Here is a 15,140-nt window from a genome sequence, read left to right as displayed (position 1 = left end):
GTGAAAAGAATGTCACGCTGGCACATCAGCAGGTCCTGAGATATTAGTAACCATTCAGATTTGGCTGAGTGGCTATTAACATATTTTCCTGTGGTGTGGAAAACTCAGAACACAAACTTTAAATTGCTTTACATGGACTTTAAAGCTTAGCTTACCCTCCACGGACCAGCAACACAGAAACCCTCACCACAGGGCCAAGCCAAAGCAACTACATTCTGGAGGATGCCCCTTAAACATCACATATGGCCCACTAGAAGTGTGTGTGTGATGTCACGTGGTCAGCACGCATGTTTTGCTGTGCTGTGTCGGGATGTTACTGAAGAGGAAGAGGTGACTGTTGATTTTCATTCCCAGGTCGTCAAATACCGTTGCCTCAGTTTGGTCTTTGCCAACGACCCAAAGACTGGTGTTACTTTTAGCTGCATATTTTTAGCTAAATATGCAGCTGTTAGCTAACATGTTAGCAAACAGCTGCATATTTCCAAATCCCACAAACACAAGAGCAATGTCACCCCACTGGAGATGGGAAGCAAGATGGAGTCCAACAGTCTCACTCCTTTTAGCTTGTTATGCAACCCTTTGAGGCTTTTTTTTCTTGTCTGATACTCGTTTTCTCTTCATTTTCCTCCATTTTCCTTGACTTTTCACAGCAGATTATATAAAAATCAGAATGAACTTTGATGAACTTTGAATTCCTTTGTAACACTTTTCTGTTCATGTTGTGCCTACCGACTTGTGACCTCCTCCCTGTACTCTGATGTTTATCTGTGAAGCAGCTACACAACTAGAATGTAAATGTCTTGATATGATAAAATAAAGACAAAGACTTTGCTCAGTTTTCGTACTCTTTATTTATCGGTGCTGCGTTGCGTTCAGGGACCTGAAGCAGCCACCAGCAGCTCCCACAGCAGGAACAACAGAGCTTTTTGCAGGAAATTAAAAAATATATTAGACAGAACTTGAAGAGATAAAAACAGAGCGTGTTGTTTGAGATATTTGTTTTGAACATTGAAGTGAAGATTGTAACTCGTCTCCTCCTTCTGTAGCTCAGGCTCCAAATCAAAAACTACATTTATGTCTCTTAGCTTAATATTAAAATGCTTTAAATAATCCAAGGTTGTTTTATTACAATACATAAGCAGCTTGAGTTTCTTCTTGCAGATGTCATGCCAACAAGTCCTCACAAGCAAGACTTTCTAAGGTCTTAGATGAATGCATGTTAGTCACTGGGAAATAATCATAATAAGCTGCAGCTTCAGAGAGTTTTCTTTAGACTGTGAGTGAATAAAACAACCTGAGAAACTTTCATTCAGTCAAGCAGTCACAACAAGCTGAGAGGGAAAAACAGGGGGATTCATAGGAGGGACGTTTATATTAGCATCTTATCAACAATCAAAAAATTGCACTTCACTAAAAAAAAAAAAAAAATTCTATCTGGTGAGTAATACAGATAATCGTCCATATAGAAACATTCATACATTTGATTTAGACTCCATGAAGAAGTTACAGAGGTGAAATCATGCAGAGTGAGGAAGGAAAAGGAAGACAGAATGAAAACATGAATATGAGAAGAAAGAAAAAAGTTTAAGATATGAACAACAAATATAAGTTGACAAACAATGACGATGAGTGAGACACGGGGGTAGAGAAGTCAATTCTAGGATGTTTTTTTGAAGGTAACTTTTTTATTTGTAATTTTTTTTAAACCTTTTCTTTACTTTACTGTATTTGTGTTCCACAAATATAATTAATAAAATAGTAGTAGCAGCAGGTTTTTTATTTTTTTGAATGTTTAACTTTTTTTGGGCTCTGTTTTACCGGCTGTGGGGGATGAAGGAGCCTGACCTCAGGACAGCTGGACAGCTCGGAGTCACGCTGGGGTCGTTTCGCACTGCAACCAAAACCATCTTAACCACTGAAACCTCTTTCGCTGTATGTTTCATCAAAAGCAGTGACCGAATGGAGAATTTTCCTTTGGCAACTCTGACAGGCGACATTTCGAGAGGAGCTGCCTTTATATTGCTTTGTTATGCAAATGGTAACACTGAACAAAATCATCCTCTTTCTCTGACTTTGTTGCCTATCGGTATTGCCAAAGGTTTGATTTGAGGACTTTAATTTGAAAGTGAAACAGGAAGATGAGGTCAGTGTGAAGGCGGTTTTGGTAAACAGGTTCATGATTGGTCTCTAGGAGGCGCTGACTGGCTGCAGAGGCGGGCAGGGATAGGAGCTGCCTTCCTGTTGGGACAACAGGACACTGCAGACACCCAGGCCTCCTCCAACTCCTCCACCTGATGTTATCGCTCCTGACACGGGTGCTGCCCCCTCCTGGACAATGGTGGTGACATCTTCATTGTAGAGGCGTTTGATGCCATCATAGAAGTCGTCCACCTCCATCTCCTCCACCTAAATACACAGACGCACTTGCACTGTGACTCTAGTTTAGAGCTGCTAAAAATGATTCATTTCAAACCAACATTTACAATTGAGAAGCTGAAACCAGTGAAGAAACAACTTGTAACTGATTATTTTTGCCCTGCTCTTCTCAAATCCCAACATAATAGTAAGACCAAAAATAAATCAGGAAGTTAAACTGGTATTTCGCTTTGTGATCAATAAGTCTTGTCCTGTTACTTATATATTTCTATATATTTTCAAGGGAAAGAGGAAGGATTACCTTGCGTTTGGTGGAGGCCTTGCAGCGCAGTGTGACCTTCTGCAGGTGGTTAAGATGGTGGTGCTTGGTTGGAGAAAGGAAAGCTGGGATGTCGCTGCTGTTGTTGGAGGAGGTGGGGACAGAGCTCCAGGGCTCTTGGCTCCCTTCCTCCCCACCAGCTGGTGTCTGGGGTTGGGCAGGGGCGGCGGTGACAGGGGTGTGGTCCCTGGAAGACTCAGTGGTGGAGGTGATGATCCCTGGAAAGACAAAAAGTTACAGAAATATTGTTGAACACTTTTGAACAGCCTACTGAAAGGTCTCAACTGAAAGTGAGCAGTCTGTGTTACTTTAAAACAAGCAGAAACAATGGAAATTAACCGTGGCCTTTTGGGGGGGGGGGGTATAACCACTCAGAGTGCTTGTTACATCCTGTCTGCACAATTTTGTATGTTTTACAAGCGCAAGGTCCAAGAGTCATAGAAAGGTTAACTGATTGTTTTTAACTCCATTATTTATTCATGAATTCATTCATGGAGACTAGACAAAAATATAACACTTTTATTTTTGCTCCTGTTTCTCACATTGATTGAAATGATTTAAGAATTTTAATTGTTTAGGCAAACAAAATCTCTTATTTTGCTCAGATTCTGAGCACAAATCTGTTAAAATCCGCTGATTTTTCTTGAACCTATTATTGGTCATTTTATGTTGTTTTTGGAAATCCCTTTTTAATATGAACTATTTACTGACAGATTCATATTTCACGTGTCCATTAACACATCAAATCATTAATTACTTTTAATTTTAGTCAAGGTATAACACATTTATTAATATCTATTTTTATCGTGAAAGTAGTTATTAATTAAGGAAAAGAGTATTAGAGTGACACTTGCGCTCTTCCATAGATTGAATGTACCCTTACTTCTCTCTAACCCCACACCCCTCGGGAGCCACCAAAGGCTTCCTACAAAACATTCAAACATACCCAGTGTGCAGGAGAGGAGTGTGGGGTCCTGCTGCAGGGTGGTGTGGCTCTGCAGGGGTTGGTAGATATAGACAGTGTTTGGAGGCAGGGAAGCACTCAGTGTGGACAGACTATGAGCCACCAGCTCTCGACTCCGAATCAAATCAGAACTGTCGATCTGAGAAAGAGGGAAGAGGAAGGGAGAAGGAGAGAAACATGGGAGGAAGGAAAGAGATACAGCAAATCAGACAGACAAATATCTTCTATGGGCTGCAGTGCTCAGCATAGCCACAATATCAAAATGCTGGAAGGTAAAGCAACAAACTGATGATTCAACTATTCTTTGATTTAACTTGTTCTTTGAATGAAACTGTATGCTCTGTTTGTTCATCCTGGGTGAAGCTCTTATTTTAAAGGCAACATGAAGACAAATTTCAAAAGACAATCCCTCATATCTAATTAAAAAAAAGAAACCTATAAATGATACTTGCCAAAACCTCTCATAAAGTAACAGTAGAGCAACTACGCAGCAAACTCAATCATTATTTTTATTTAGCAGGTAATGACCTGCTTTACTTGAACTTTACCTCACAGGAGCATGAACATTATCAGTAAATTCTGTGGCAATCTGAACATTATTTGTTGTTATAATCATTAGGAGTCAATATGATGAATAACCACATTAATTTAAGTACTTTAAGTTCTCTAGAGGAAAGTACCAAAACAAGGACAGTAATATACAGTGAGAAACAAAATCAGCAAAGTTAAAAGTTACTGACAGGCTAATAAAAGCTATTTAACCATCCTTTTGTGCTCTCAGTTATCTCTTTAACATGTGGGAGAGTTCTGAATGAGTCTGACAGTTAACTGTTTTGTTTGCATACAGTCTAAAACGCTGTGTCATGGTTTCCTCCTGGTGAGTATGATGCAACTGCTTCACAACAGTGCCACCCTGAGGCTCAACACACTCACTGCCTCGCTCAAAGACAAAGTCAGCGACAATTAGCTCGAGGACAAACGTAAGTTCATCTTATTGGGTTCGGGGGCCTATCAAAAAGCTATGAAGGCAAGCAGAAAGGAGGATGAAACCGACTGATTTGTGCTCAGCAGTGAATCACCAAAAAACTCCGTCAGGAGCTGTGTTTTCCTTTCTCTCTTTGCTCGTAGCTCTGGTTCTTCACAGAAACTCAGTGTGAGCTTTCTGCTGCTTCTCCATCACCACTTCCATTTGTTTGCTTTTGGTCACATGATCCACACTGATCATTCAGAGCTTCTGACTGGCTCTAAGCTGTAGCTAATAATCAAACAGAGTCCGTCTGGTACCTGTGCCTTCCTTAGCAGGTCGATGGTGAGAGCCAGCCAGTCAGGACACCAGGTCTCCAGCTCCAGGCTGATGAGGGCCAAGGCCAGCATGGATCCTCTGAGCTGCACGATCACATGAAGAGCAAACTTCAGGCATTAAATTGACAAATTCTCACATAACTACAAAGGAGCAGAGATATCTATGGTGCAGAGTAACGTGAGAGTGTATGTGTGCGTACCGGTATGAGTGCGTGGTCGGCCAGACAGTGGTAGAGTCGGCGTGTGAGCTGGGCGAGGTGTTGAGAGCAGTTCAGTCCCAACATGGAGTCCAAAAACCCAGGACGACATGACAACACTATCGCATGGAACTATGAGATAAAAGAAGAGGCAAATGATCACCCTTACGAGTGCTAGTCTGTTTCAAACATTTAGTTGGCTGGTAAAGATTTAGATTTCAAATAAACTGAACACATTTTAAAAGTTCTATTATTACAATAAATGGGTGGTCATCCTCCCATCAATGTGCCTACTGCTGATGGGGTGTTTTTCTTGTACAGAATACTGTATTTCATTACTGATGATAACAGCCCCAGACAGCTGTTGACATACTTGAGTGTTGCTGTTGAGTGCTCTTTAATGTCCAGATTGTAGGAATTATAAATGAAACAGAATCCAAAAACTGAACAGCAGAAAGAACATAGATTGTGATACTGAATCTTGGATTCATTTATTGAAACGAAACGAAGACAAAGTCTACAAGAACTGAAAACAGTGCAACGATGTTAAGTGAAACTTATGAAACAAATAAATTGCAGGAGATGAAGCCAGGAAAAAAACTGCAGGAAGGCTGGCAGTAATGTCTTCCTGCCACCAGGTGTCACTAGTAGCACTGATTAGAAATCCACAAACACAAACAGTTCATTGGCATGAGTACAGTTCATTGGACTCAGTGATCACACACAATGAGGGCGTGTGCATGTGTGACAAGACATACGATGTGCAGAAAGTCCAGTGCTGTGGCGGTGTGCAGATCCCAGTTCAGTTTGTCCAGGACGATCCTCTCCATCCTCAAGATCTCTGATGGAGAACAGCCACAACTGCTGGAAGAAGCCAGCTCCTTCAGAGAGGGCACACACTGAGACAGACAGACAGACAGACAGTTAACTAAACTGTCCTGATGCAGCGATCATACACGACCCTCATTTCATTGTTGAATGAGGCTCTGTTAATTTTGGGTACATTTTTGTTTCACTTAAGTATCTGTTAGTAGTTTATGAGTATTGTTTGTGTTCACCTCATCCTCCTCGCAGGTCTTAGCAGCCAGGAAGAAGCAGGCGATGGCAATGCAGCGTAGGTACTTTGGACGGGCCTGAAAACAGACAAACACAGGACTGTGTGTCCTGGAACAAACTGGGATTTACAGACATACGCGGTGTGTGAGAACAGCAACCTTGATAGGCTAAGGGCGGTGGGAATTAGCGAGTCAATTACAGCCTTAGGCAACATGTTCTGTTCACATGAAGCCTACAACAGGATGCAATATGTGCCACATAGTCGTAACAGAATCTGAGGAGATTTGCACATCCAGAGCTGAGGTTGCATGAAGTCACACACCGTGATTTTTAGGCAGATGAGCATGTATCACATCCATGTATTTCTTTTTTAAAAACACTTTGTCTTTGTTGTTTTCGTTCATTTCAGAAAAGTATATGAAGATTATTCAAAAATCGTAAAAGTAATAAGACTCAAATGTCAAAAAGTAATTCTAATTAGTTCTTCCATTTTTGCAAAGCTGCACTGATCAATATCCACTTCAAGAACACTGGTTATGAATAATGCCTGCAATGCTATTTGTCTCGGACGATTTAAAAACATGAATCAGCATTTTTGTGGTAAACGGAGGGAAAATAACATGAGTCAGCAGCCAACTCTCCACTTCAACAGCAGCCCTATTTACGCTGACGCGGTAGCTGACATCACAAACATATTGGTGTCCTGATAATCCTGGAAACATTAACTGCAACTGCAAACATTAACTTCAGAACTGACACTTCCTGTTCCTGTGTAACCATCTGCTGTCAGCTGCAAGGCAACTGTTAAAACAAGCCTCGTCCCTGACAAACTAAGTCTCACAGGTTCTGTCTTCCTTCGCTTTCTCCACATCACCACACAACAAAACCCTTCACGATTAACATTCTCAATGTTAGGGTGTTATCTGAGCACATTTAAACAAAATATGTGTGTGACTCATTCATTTCATTGACAAGGTTCACAATAAACCTGGGTCTAATACCTGATAGACACAGGTGCATCACAGGAGTGGGTGAAGCAAGGAAAGTCTTCTATCGAGGTATGTGTGTAAAATTCTATTTTTATTAAAGGTAGACCAGTGGTGTTCACTGAAGCATGCCAGTGGTAGAAGAATTAGGAGAGTTAGTAGTGACAATAATAGCAGTTATAGTAGTAGTAATAGTGGTAAAACTGTAAGACTTTTGACACTGTGCTAACACTTACAGCAGCCTCAGTTCCAAAGAAGCACTGGTGGTAATTTTTTATTATGTTTACCTTGATGGAAGCGAGGAAGCGGTCCAGGATACTGACTGCTAACACCAGAGTCTCTGGGTACAGCAGCAGTCTGCTGTGAAGCTCCGTCAACCAGCGCACGGCCTCATCCCGCTGTGCCGGGGAGATGTCTGTATCCTACAACAAGACAACCACTGAATCATTAGTCTCGTTCCAAGTTTCCTCAGGAGGACAATAACATGTAGCGTGTCATCATGCTTGTTGAGATGCATTAGATATTCCCAATCCAGGTCGATCACGATCAACACAAAATGTTTTGCTTTTTTCAGATATTTTGTTTGTAAACAAGATATAGGTAATAAATAAATATTCTTCTGTCTATCTATCTATCTATCTACTAAAGTAGACAAGAATGATTATTTTTTTATTTATCTATGCTTTGATCTATTTATGCTATACATTGAAATTCTTGTGAATATATGGTGAAGAAAAGAGAAGAGATCCTTTCCTGAAAAGGATGCCTAAAAATTCAGACATCAGCATTCCAATCAGTTGCTGACTTGTCTTAGAGCTGAAATCCCTGATTCAGCAAGTGGAATGTGGCAGGTTTACAAGTACCTTGTGGCATTTCTGTTGATACATACTGATCCAACAGCTCCACAGCAAAACTCAGGTACACGAAGAACACAAGAAAAACCTTTTCCGGACAAATGAGGGCTAATGAGGCTAAATAAATAAAGACAGCCTGAGTCCTCCTCTCTCTTTAAGACAGTAATGCTATTTCAGGGCAACACCTGGCCTAATTTCTACTACAGGATCAAACAGTGCTGGACAGGATTTACTTACGCAGCTGAATCACCTTGTTTTGGAAACTTAGCGAGGACCTTGGATAGTCCTTTGTAACTGACATACCTCCACTGAAAGATCAAACAGGATCTTCCTTAAACCAGCCAAACGACCACAGCAAACCTCATACAAAAACATTCCAGGAGTGCCATTTGGTAGCCAACTGAACTAACTCCCCAGCTGACATTTCAATTACACAGGTTTCTATCCGATGAACATAATCTACTTTATGAAGTGTGTATTATGTACAACCTTTTAGTTTGCATACACAGCTGGATACTGAGTTGGATTTTAAAACTGAAGCCAGGGGCAGGAGAAAAAATCCATATTTGATGCAAGTTTATGATACACTTACTGTACATTTATTGCAGTGATATAACCATACGGCTGATACTGCAGCAACTTCTCAGGCATAAACTGTGGTCTCTTCAATTCCACAAACACCTGAAACATGGAGTATCACTTGTTGCATAAGCCTTTGATAAGGAGAGTAAATAAAGGAAACTTTGAGATCACATCAGTCCATCTGCACCATCCACCTGGACCAAACCAAAACAATATCACAGTAATTCTTAGTTAATATTTTCCTCAACAATAATAATGATAATGATGATAGTAATAATAATTGTCATCATCAAATACAAGTTTGAATATATATACCACAAAATATACCATCAGGTATCCTGGAGAATAAAATGATGTAACTGGCTGAAACAGTATGTTGCACAAAACTATTTAACTGTTAGTCAATGGTTGCTAATACTCATGCTGCCTGCTTCTTCGTTTTGAATGAAGGTGTAGAAGGAAGCGGTGTTGTCATTAGTAACCTTTGTTTGTTGCTCATAGCTATTGCCACCCATGTGGAGAGTAAACGCTGCCAAAACATATGTTCCTACCTAAATCTGGTGGTATGCAGTAATGCAGTAGGGCTTCAACTAACCCCAAACAACCAAGCTAACAAATGACTTTAACAACAGCGGCATGTCTTCCAGTAATGTTGTCCCCATTGCTCAGGAAAATCCCAACACGTCACTGTCACCAGTTTACATGACAGCAGCCTGGTGTGAATGGGACAACTATGGCTTGAATGTTCATTTTGCTGATTTTTTAACATATATGATAGTTAGTGGTCCCTAAAGAGGCTGCTACCACCAAATTACAAGATGTTTTCACTATTTTACCAGTCAGCTATAGCTTTACCAAACCCCAGACCTTTCGTATGATAGTTGGTTACATGTCAGAACTTAAAACATAAAACTGCTGGTAAAACTGACCAGTATTTGGACACTGATGATGTTGATGTTAATTGCTGATTTGTCTCTGAGCTGAAATCACTGGCTCAGTGAGTGGAATGTGTAGCACTGGACAAGCAGCAGGGAACAAAGGTCAGAGGGCAACTCACCCTATCTGCCAACTAGTCTGCAACTTGACACCGTTGAGCCTCTCATTTGTAGCTATCCAAACTAAAAACAACTGGCCTACTTCCAGCCCGTTTCCACTGTTGAACGAAAAAGGCAAAATCTGTCACATCCATTTTCAACTGCTTTTCCAGGTCACAGCGACAAGCAGGCTTAGTAAAGTGTTCTAGACACTTTATTTCCTGGGCCACTAAATTCAGCTCTTTCTGGTGGATCCTGAAGGGAAATCAGGTCAGTCTGGTGTGTTTAATGAGCTCGGTGTAACTGGAAGCTTTTTTTTGGTTAAATGGGCACAGTTGCCCATGTCTGCCAGTGCACAGTCACTGTCCCCAGCCTCTACACCACACCAAAGAGGTGTGTCAACTAAAAACATCAGAATCCTTCACAGATTCATAGAAAAGTGTAATCCCTCACATGTGCTTCATCACTGCAGAGAGCTGGGCAAAGCTCACGAGTCTGCCTCCTCCTGTGTTTGTTGTCAGTGAGGTTCACAAGTTCCTCAAAGTGTTTCTTCCTCCACGTGAGACTGACAACACTTGAGCTTGGAAACATTCAATCTTGTCTGTGTGTCTCTTTTGTTTCTCAGAAGACAGAAGGAGTTTCCAGGAGACACCCTACACATGCAGCCACCCAGAAACTACAAGAAAGTAATCCAGATTTAGTCATATGTGTACAGAGGTTTGCTGTTGTCTAGTACAGCAGAATTACAGGATATCAGGCCTTTCAAAATGCAAACAAACAGTCTTGTGGAGTCCTACAGTACAAGGTGACCAGGTGCAAGGACTGAGCAATAAAATGATCTCAATAAGGGATCATGATAAAATTTATGTTAACAACAATGATAAACTTTGGACATTTTTACTCAACACAGATAAATTTCACACAGCAATCAGCAGAAATAAATATGACAACAGTCCGTTAGTGTGCAATTTTTGCTTTGCACGTCAAAGTATGTGTGCATTTCCTGCCGCTGAGGATTGTTTGAGCTACCAGTGAAGAGTGGAGATGTGAACGTTGATGACTTTCGAAAAAGAGGAAAAACATGAGTGAGCATGAAAGCGATGGTGAAAGCGAACTTGTGTTATCCTCCAAATCTATGACAAATCATAGATTCAGACGGTCTGCAAAATATGCCACTGGCCAGTGTCAATCAAGATTAAAGAAATACAAGAAATCTTTTCCGTCTGAAAAAGTACCACTGCAGCAACCACACACACACAAGATATGAAAAGGTGGACCACGGAAGACTACCTGTATTGTTTTATTAAGGCAGATAAAGCAAGTTAAATGTTTACATGACATTATATGTGGATGCCAGTTCATCCTTTTAACTCTCATGCCGGTCAAATGCCTTTATGCCTTGTCTCTCTGATAGAGAATGCAGAGAGAATAGAAAATTTAATTCAACTAAGACAAATACCACAACTGCAGGAGTGTATTTTATGCAGCATCACTGCTGATGTTATGCCTCTGAGGAAACAGACCATCTCAGGCAAAGGCATTGATAAGCGTCAGTCAAAAAGGGTCAGTATCTGCCTCAGTGCCAGAATTGATGCTTGTTTATTGGTCTTTCATGATCCACAAAAGAGTATAAATAAGCAGGTTTAGGTTAGCCCTCCGCTAATTTCATTTAACTTAAATTCATCCTGAGGAAAACATTTTCTGTTTCTTCATTGTTTAACTAATATTAAAGGTGGAAAATAGCAAAAAGGACTAGATGGATGACAAACAGAGGTCTTCCGATTAGCTAACCTGGCTGCACCGTGGAATCCACAACCAAACAACAACAGGAGGCTGACAGTGTTGTGTTGGCCCGACATCACTGGCAGAGACATAAATGCGCTGCAGTGACTCCACAGCAGCAGACAGAGATTAACAGTCAGAGATTACCCCACCGCTAATTGCACTCATCTAATCAGCAAACGTTCAGGTCATGATCAGATGGGAGTATGAAAAGTCTGTGTCTCTAATGTCAGACTCCATGGGAGCTGCTTGAAACATTTTCTGGGACATCACATCATGGACAACATTCACCAAACTAAAGGAAGTCAGTTATTGAGCGTAAAGTTGGGACTGCTGCATGGGTCAGTAACAGTATGGATACAGCAATTCAACAGGTAGAATCAGTGTCCCAACCTGCAGCTCCTGAACTTTCTTTTCTCAGTGGTGAGATATACTTTGTCTGTGAAATGTGTTTGTTAATGAATGGATGCACACAATGAGAAATCTTCACCTGTGAGGAGGGCTTCTTTGGCACATAGATCTTCCACATCTTGGCTTCCCTAGAGGCAGCCTTTTCCAAAAGAAAAGACAGCCTCTGGCATCCCCTGGGTTCCAAGAACTTCATTCTTTCCTCCCCTGGTTGAGCCTACCTCCCCACTGGATACAGCTACCTGCACAGGGACACAGCACCATCAGGACATCATATACCGCTCAAATTCACGTAATCCATCAAAAACTGGGGATCTTAATTTAAGCTTCTCACAAACAATGCTGACTGACATCACTTTATGACACAATATTTTTAATCAACACTTCAGAATTAAGATTAAAGGATTGTTTTAAATTTTGATGTCTTGTGCGTACAGCTTGGGGGTTTATTCAATGTTTTCTCTTATTTTAATTTACCAATAATGCAGCATTGGGTGTTGAGAACAGTTAGAGGTGTGAATGACGCAACGAAAATATTTACGGGATGTGGCATTTTGGACTGTGACACCTAAAACTGAAGCACTTGTATTTGTTTAAAACATGATGGCCAGTTGGTCATAGAGTAGCTTTTCCCTGTCAGACTTACTTTAGATTCTTTTTTGGTAAAAGTACTCAAAAATTCACAATTAAAAAAATAAATAAATAAACAAAGAAAAGCAGTAGTGGGCAATATGACGATATACATCATAAAAATATAAATATGTCTGCTTTCAGAAGTCTTGTTCATACTGCAGTTACTAGCCTTTTTCCTATCACTGGATGTGATGGGGTTGTCATGGACAATATTGCAAACTCATATGTGGGGCTGTTTTGCAGCAGTGTTGGTTTCGGCATCAATGTGATTCCTGTTTTAACTAGTTCTCTATAGATTTTAGAGGAAATGTATTCTATCTATATCATCATACAATGTATATAGCTATTGGAAATTATACTCAGTCAAGATATAGGAAAAGAATTAATATTCCCTAGCCTTATAGCAAAGCATGAGGTTAATGAACAGAAATTATTGTTGGGCAAAAATATTTTTCTGCTATCTTATCTTGTTAATAATAAAACTGTTTATGCAAAGCTGACTGAGGACACTGTCAGAGAAAGGTTAGAAGTCATGTTTGTTTATTCAGGGAACTGAAGACGCTGGAGGTCCACTTTACAATCTAGTTTACATTTCCAATAGGTTGTACTGGACCTCGAACACACCGTGGTAACGTTATCCGTTTCTTTTACAACGACCTTTGCGCTGCTCTAACCTTATTTAGGAAAAAGTTACATAATAGAGAACTAAATACCGTATAGGTATTATTAAATCAAGGTCACTGTAATGGAATGAGATAACCTCTGAATCCGAATACTTTTTGTTTTTTTTTTACACTGGGTCAACCCTCCCGTTGTTTTGGAAACCACCGGGCCTCCCGAAGCAGGTGCATTACCAAGCGTTTCCTTATTACACTGAATACGACTATTCCTTGGATCGAAGGTACTTTGTCAACCTGGTGTCGCTAGCAACTCGCTAGCTGACGTGACGACAAGCACACAGTGATACGTGGCTAACATAAAACTGAATGTTGAAAACGTTGGTCACTACCCTGAGGTCGTGTCGACACAATGAGTCGTAACGTTTTTACGGCGACGGCTGAGCTAACCATAAAGTAGGGGCATTTAAATGGCTGACTCATGTCCAGTAAGTAGTCGTAGCCCCAAGCCTTACCTCCCCTGCGAAGCGGAGAAAACCACAGTTGGATTTCATCCGGTCCACTCAATTCAAGGATAAATGAAGGGGGTGAAATCGGGGACCCGTTCTTCCGTTTAATCGTCCATCTTGGCGTCCATGGTCCTAGGTGTAGGGGAAAAGGGGTTGCTGTAAAAAATATATAAAAATAAAAGAACGGAATATAGACAGATATGTCTACTTCCGCTGAGGGGACTGGGGGAAGAGAGATGGCAGTCAGGCTCCGCCCACTGTAAGGCAGGACCTGAGGCCCAGAGAGCCTCGCTCTGGCTAAGGCCCAACAAAGACTCAGTTAGCAGACTTCTAGCAACACAGCTAAGATTTCATTTGCTTCTTTTTTGGCTCTGTTGACAGTATTATTATATAGTCTCTGGTTGGGTTAGTGTATTAGTTAATATTACTACAATGCACAAAATTAAAGCATAACAACGACAGCTGTTTGGTTCCCTCATTGACACACTACAGTCTAAAGCACCACAACAGCTTAATATAACATTTGATTTTATATGTTTTAATGTTTGTATTGAGAATTCAACACAGTCATCTAATGTCATCTATCAATTTCCCTTGATGTAGTTTTCATTCAGATGTGGTTTCAATCAGGTTTGAAACTTCTGGTTTATCATTTAAATATTTTCTTAAATTCTTGGCCAGATACCAATAAGGCTTCTGGAATTCAATTGTAGAATAAGGAAAACCACGGTATTAATTACTACATTCCAAGCCATCAGGGGGAATTAACATGTCTGATGCAACATTTCATTAAAGTTGTGTCCATGCATGGTAACATTCACAACCTTCCCGATGAAGGCCGCAAAAGTTGAACTTATCCACTATCATGACACTGCACATTAATGGGAACACTTAATGGGATTTGGGACATGAAATGGGACAAACCCAACTCTGCTTTACAGCAAAACCATACACATTCATAATAAAAAAAAATCAAAAATCAAGTAGTTTGTTCCAGAGAATATAACAATGTAACACAAATATGCCTCCTTACTCTGGGTGTAGGATCGTGAGCATTTGACCTATGGGACTGTCTCTTGATGGGAAAAGAAAGAATAAAAAACCCTGATGCGAAGTTTGAGGATTTGTTGGTTCCTCAATAAAGCGGAACTCCAAAGAGTAAAGACGTAACTGCTGATTTTTACAGCATACTGCTTTGAAAACTCACTTTATGACAAGAACTACATAACACACAGCGTTTGTCCATTATACTGAGATGAATTGTCTTATAACGACAATGCGGATTGTTTTACATTGTCATTTTCTTTTACATTTATTATTTATTTGACTTCACCTACTATTTCCCATTGTTGTAGCACTGCAGCAAGCTCACATGACTAAGAACGACTTTAAACATCTATAGATATTATTGGTGTCATCAAACTGTTTGTTGAAGACAATTAATCAAACATAGTCAAAAAACACTACGTAATGCTAAGATTGCGTCAGGGCTCTTTACAACGGTGAGCCAATCAAAGCATC

The 15,140-nt window shown here is 40.4% G+C and overlaps 1 protein-coding gene across 1 annotated transcript; it reads right to left on the bottom strand.

Annotated features, from left to right (window-relative positions):
- Window positions 1-832: 832 nt before the first annotated feature.
- ccni (cyclin I) lies at window positions 833-13,868 on the bottom strand. Its single transcript, XM_046375732.1, has 10 exons — window positions 13,626-13,868; window positions 11,943-12,102; window positions 7,488-7,622; window positions 6,217-6,291; window positions 5,917-6,057; window positions 5,162-5,290; window positions 4,944-5,045; window positions 3,642-3,798; window positions 2,678-2,913; window positions 833-2,406 (listed from the first exon to the last, which is right to left on the bottom strand). The coding sequence occupies exons 2-10, from the start codon at window positions 12,054-12,056 to the stop codon at window positions 2,188-2,190; spliced, it is 1,308 nt and encodes a 435-aa protein (XP_046231688.1). The 5' UTR covers window positions 12,057-12,102; window positions 13,626-13,868; the 3' UTR covers window positions 833-2,187.
- Window positions 13,869-15,140: the final 1,272 nt, after the last annotated feature.

The sequence above is a fragment of the Scatophagus argus genome, chromosome 20 (assembly GCF_020382885.2).
Source record: "Scatophagus argus isolate fScaArg1 chromosome 20, fScaArg1.pri, whole genome shotgun sequence".
Taxonomy (NCBI): domain Eukaryota; kingdom Metazoa; phylum Chordata; class Actinopteri; family Scatophagidae; genus Scatophagus; species Scatophagus argus.
The sequence above is the reverse complement of the archived record's forward strand: the minus strand, read 5'-3'. Positions and strand labels throughout refer to the sequence as shown.

Bases quoted from the DNA above. Each gene is read 5' to 3' on its own strand.
- ccni (XM_046375732.1), bottom strand. From the start codon at position 12,056: ATGAAGTTCTTGGAACCCAGGGGATGCCAGAGGCTGTCTTTTCTTTTG. The intron at 6,058-6,216 runs GTGAACACAAAC...TGTCTGTCTCAG, and splicing joins AGACCTGCGAGGAGGATGAG to TGTGTGCCCTCTCTGAAGGA. The intron at 5,291-5,916 runs GTATGTCTTGTC...TTTATCTCATAG, and splicing joins CACTGGACTTTCTGCACATC to TTCCATGCGATAGTGTTGTC.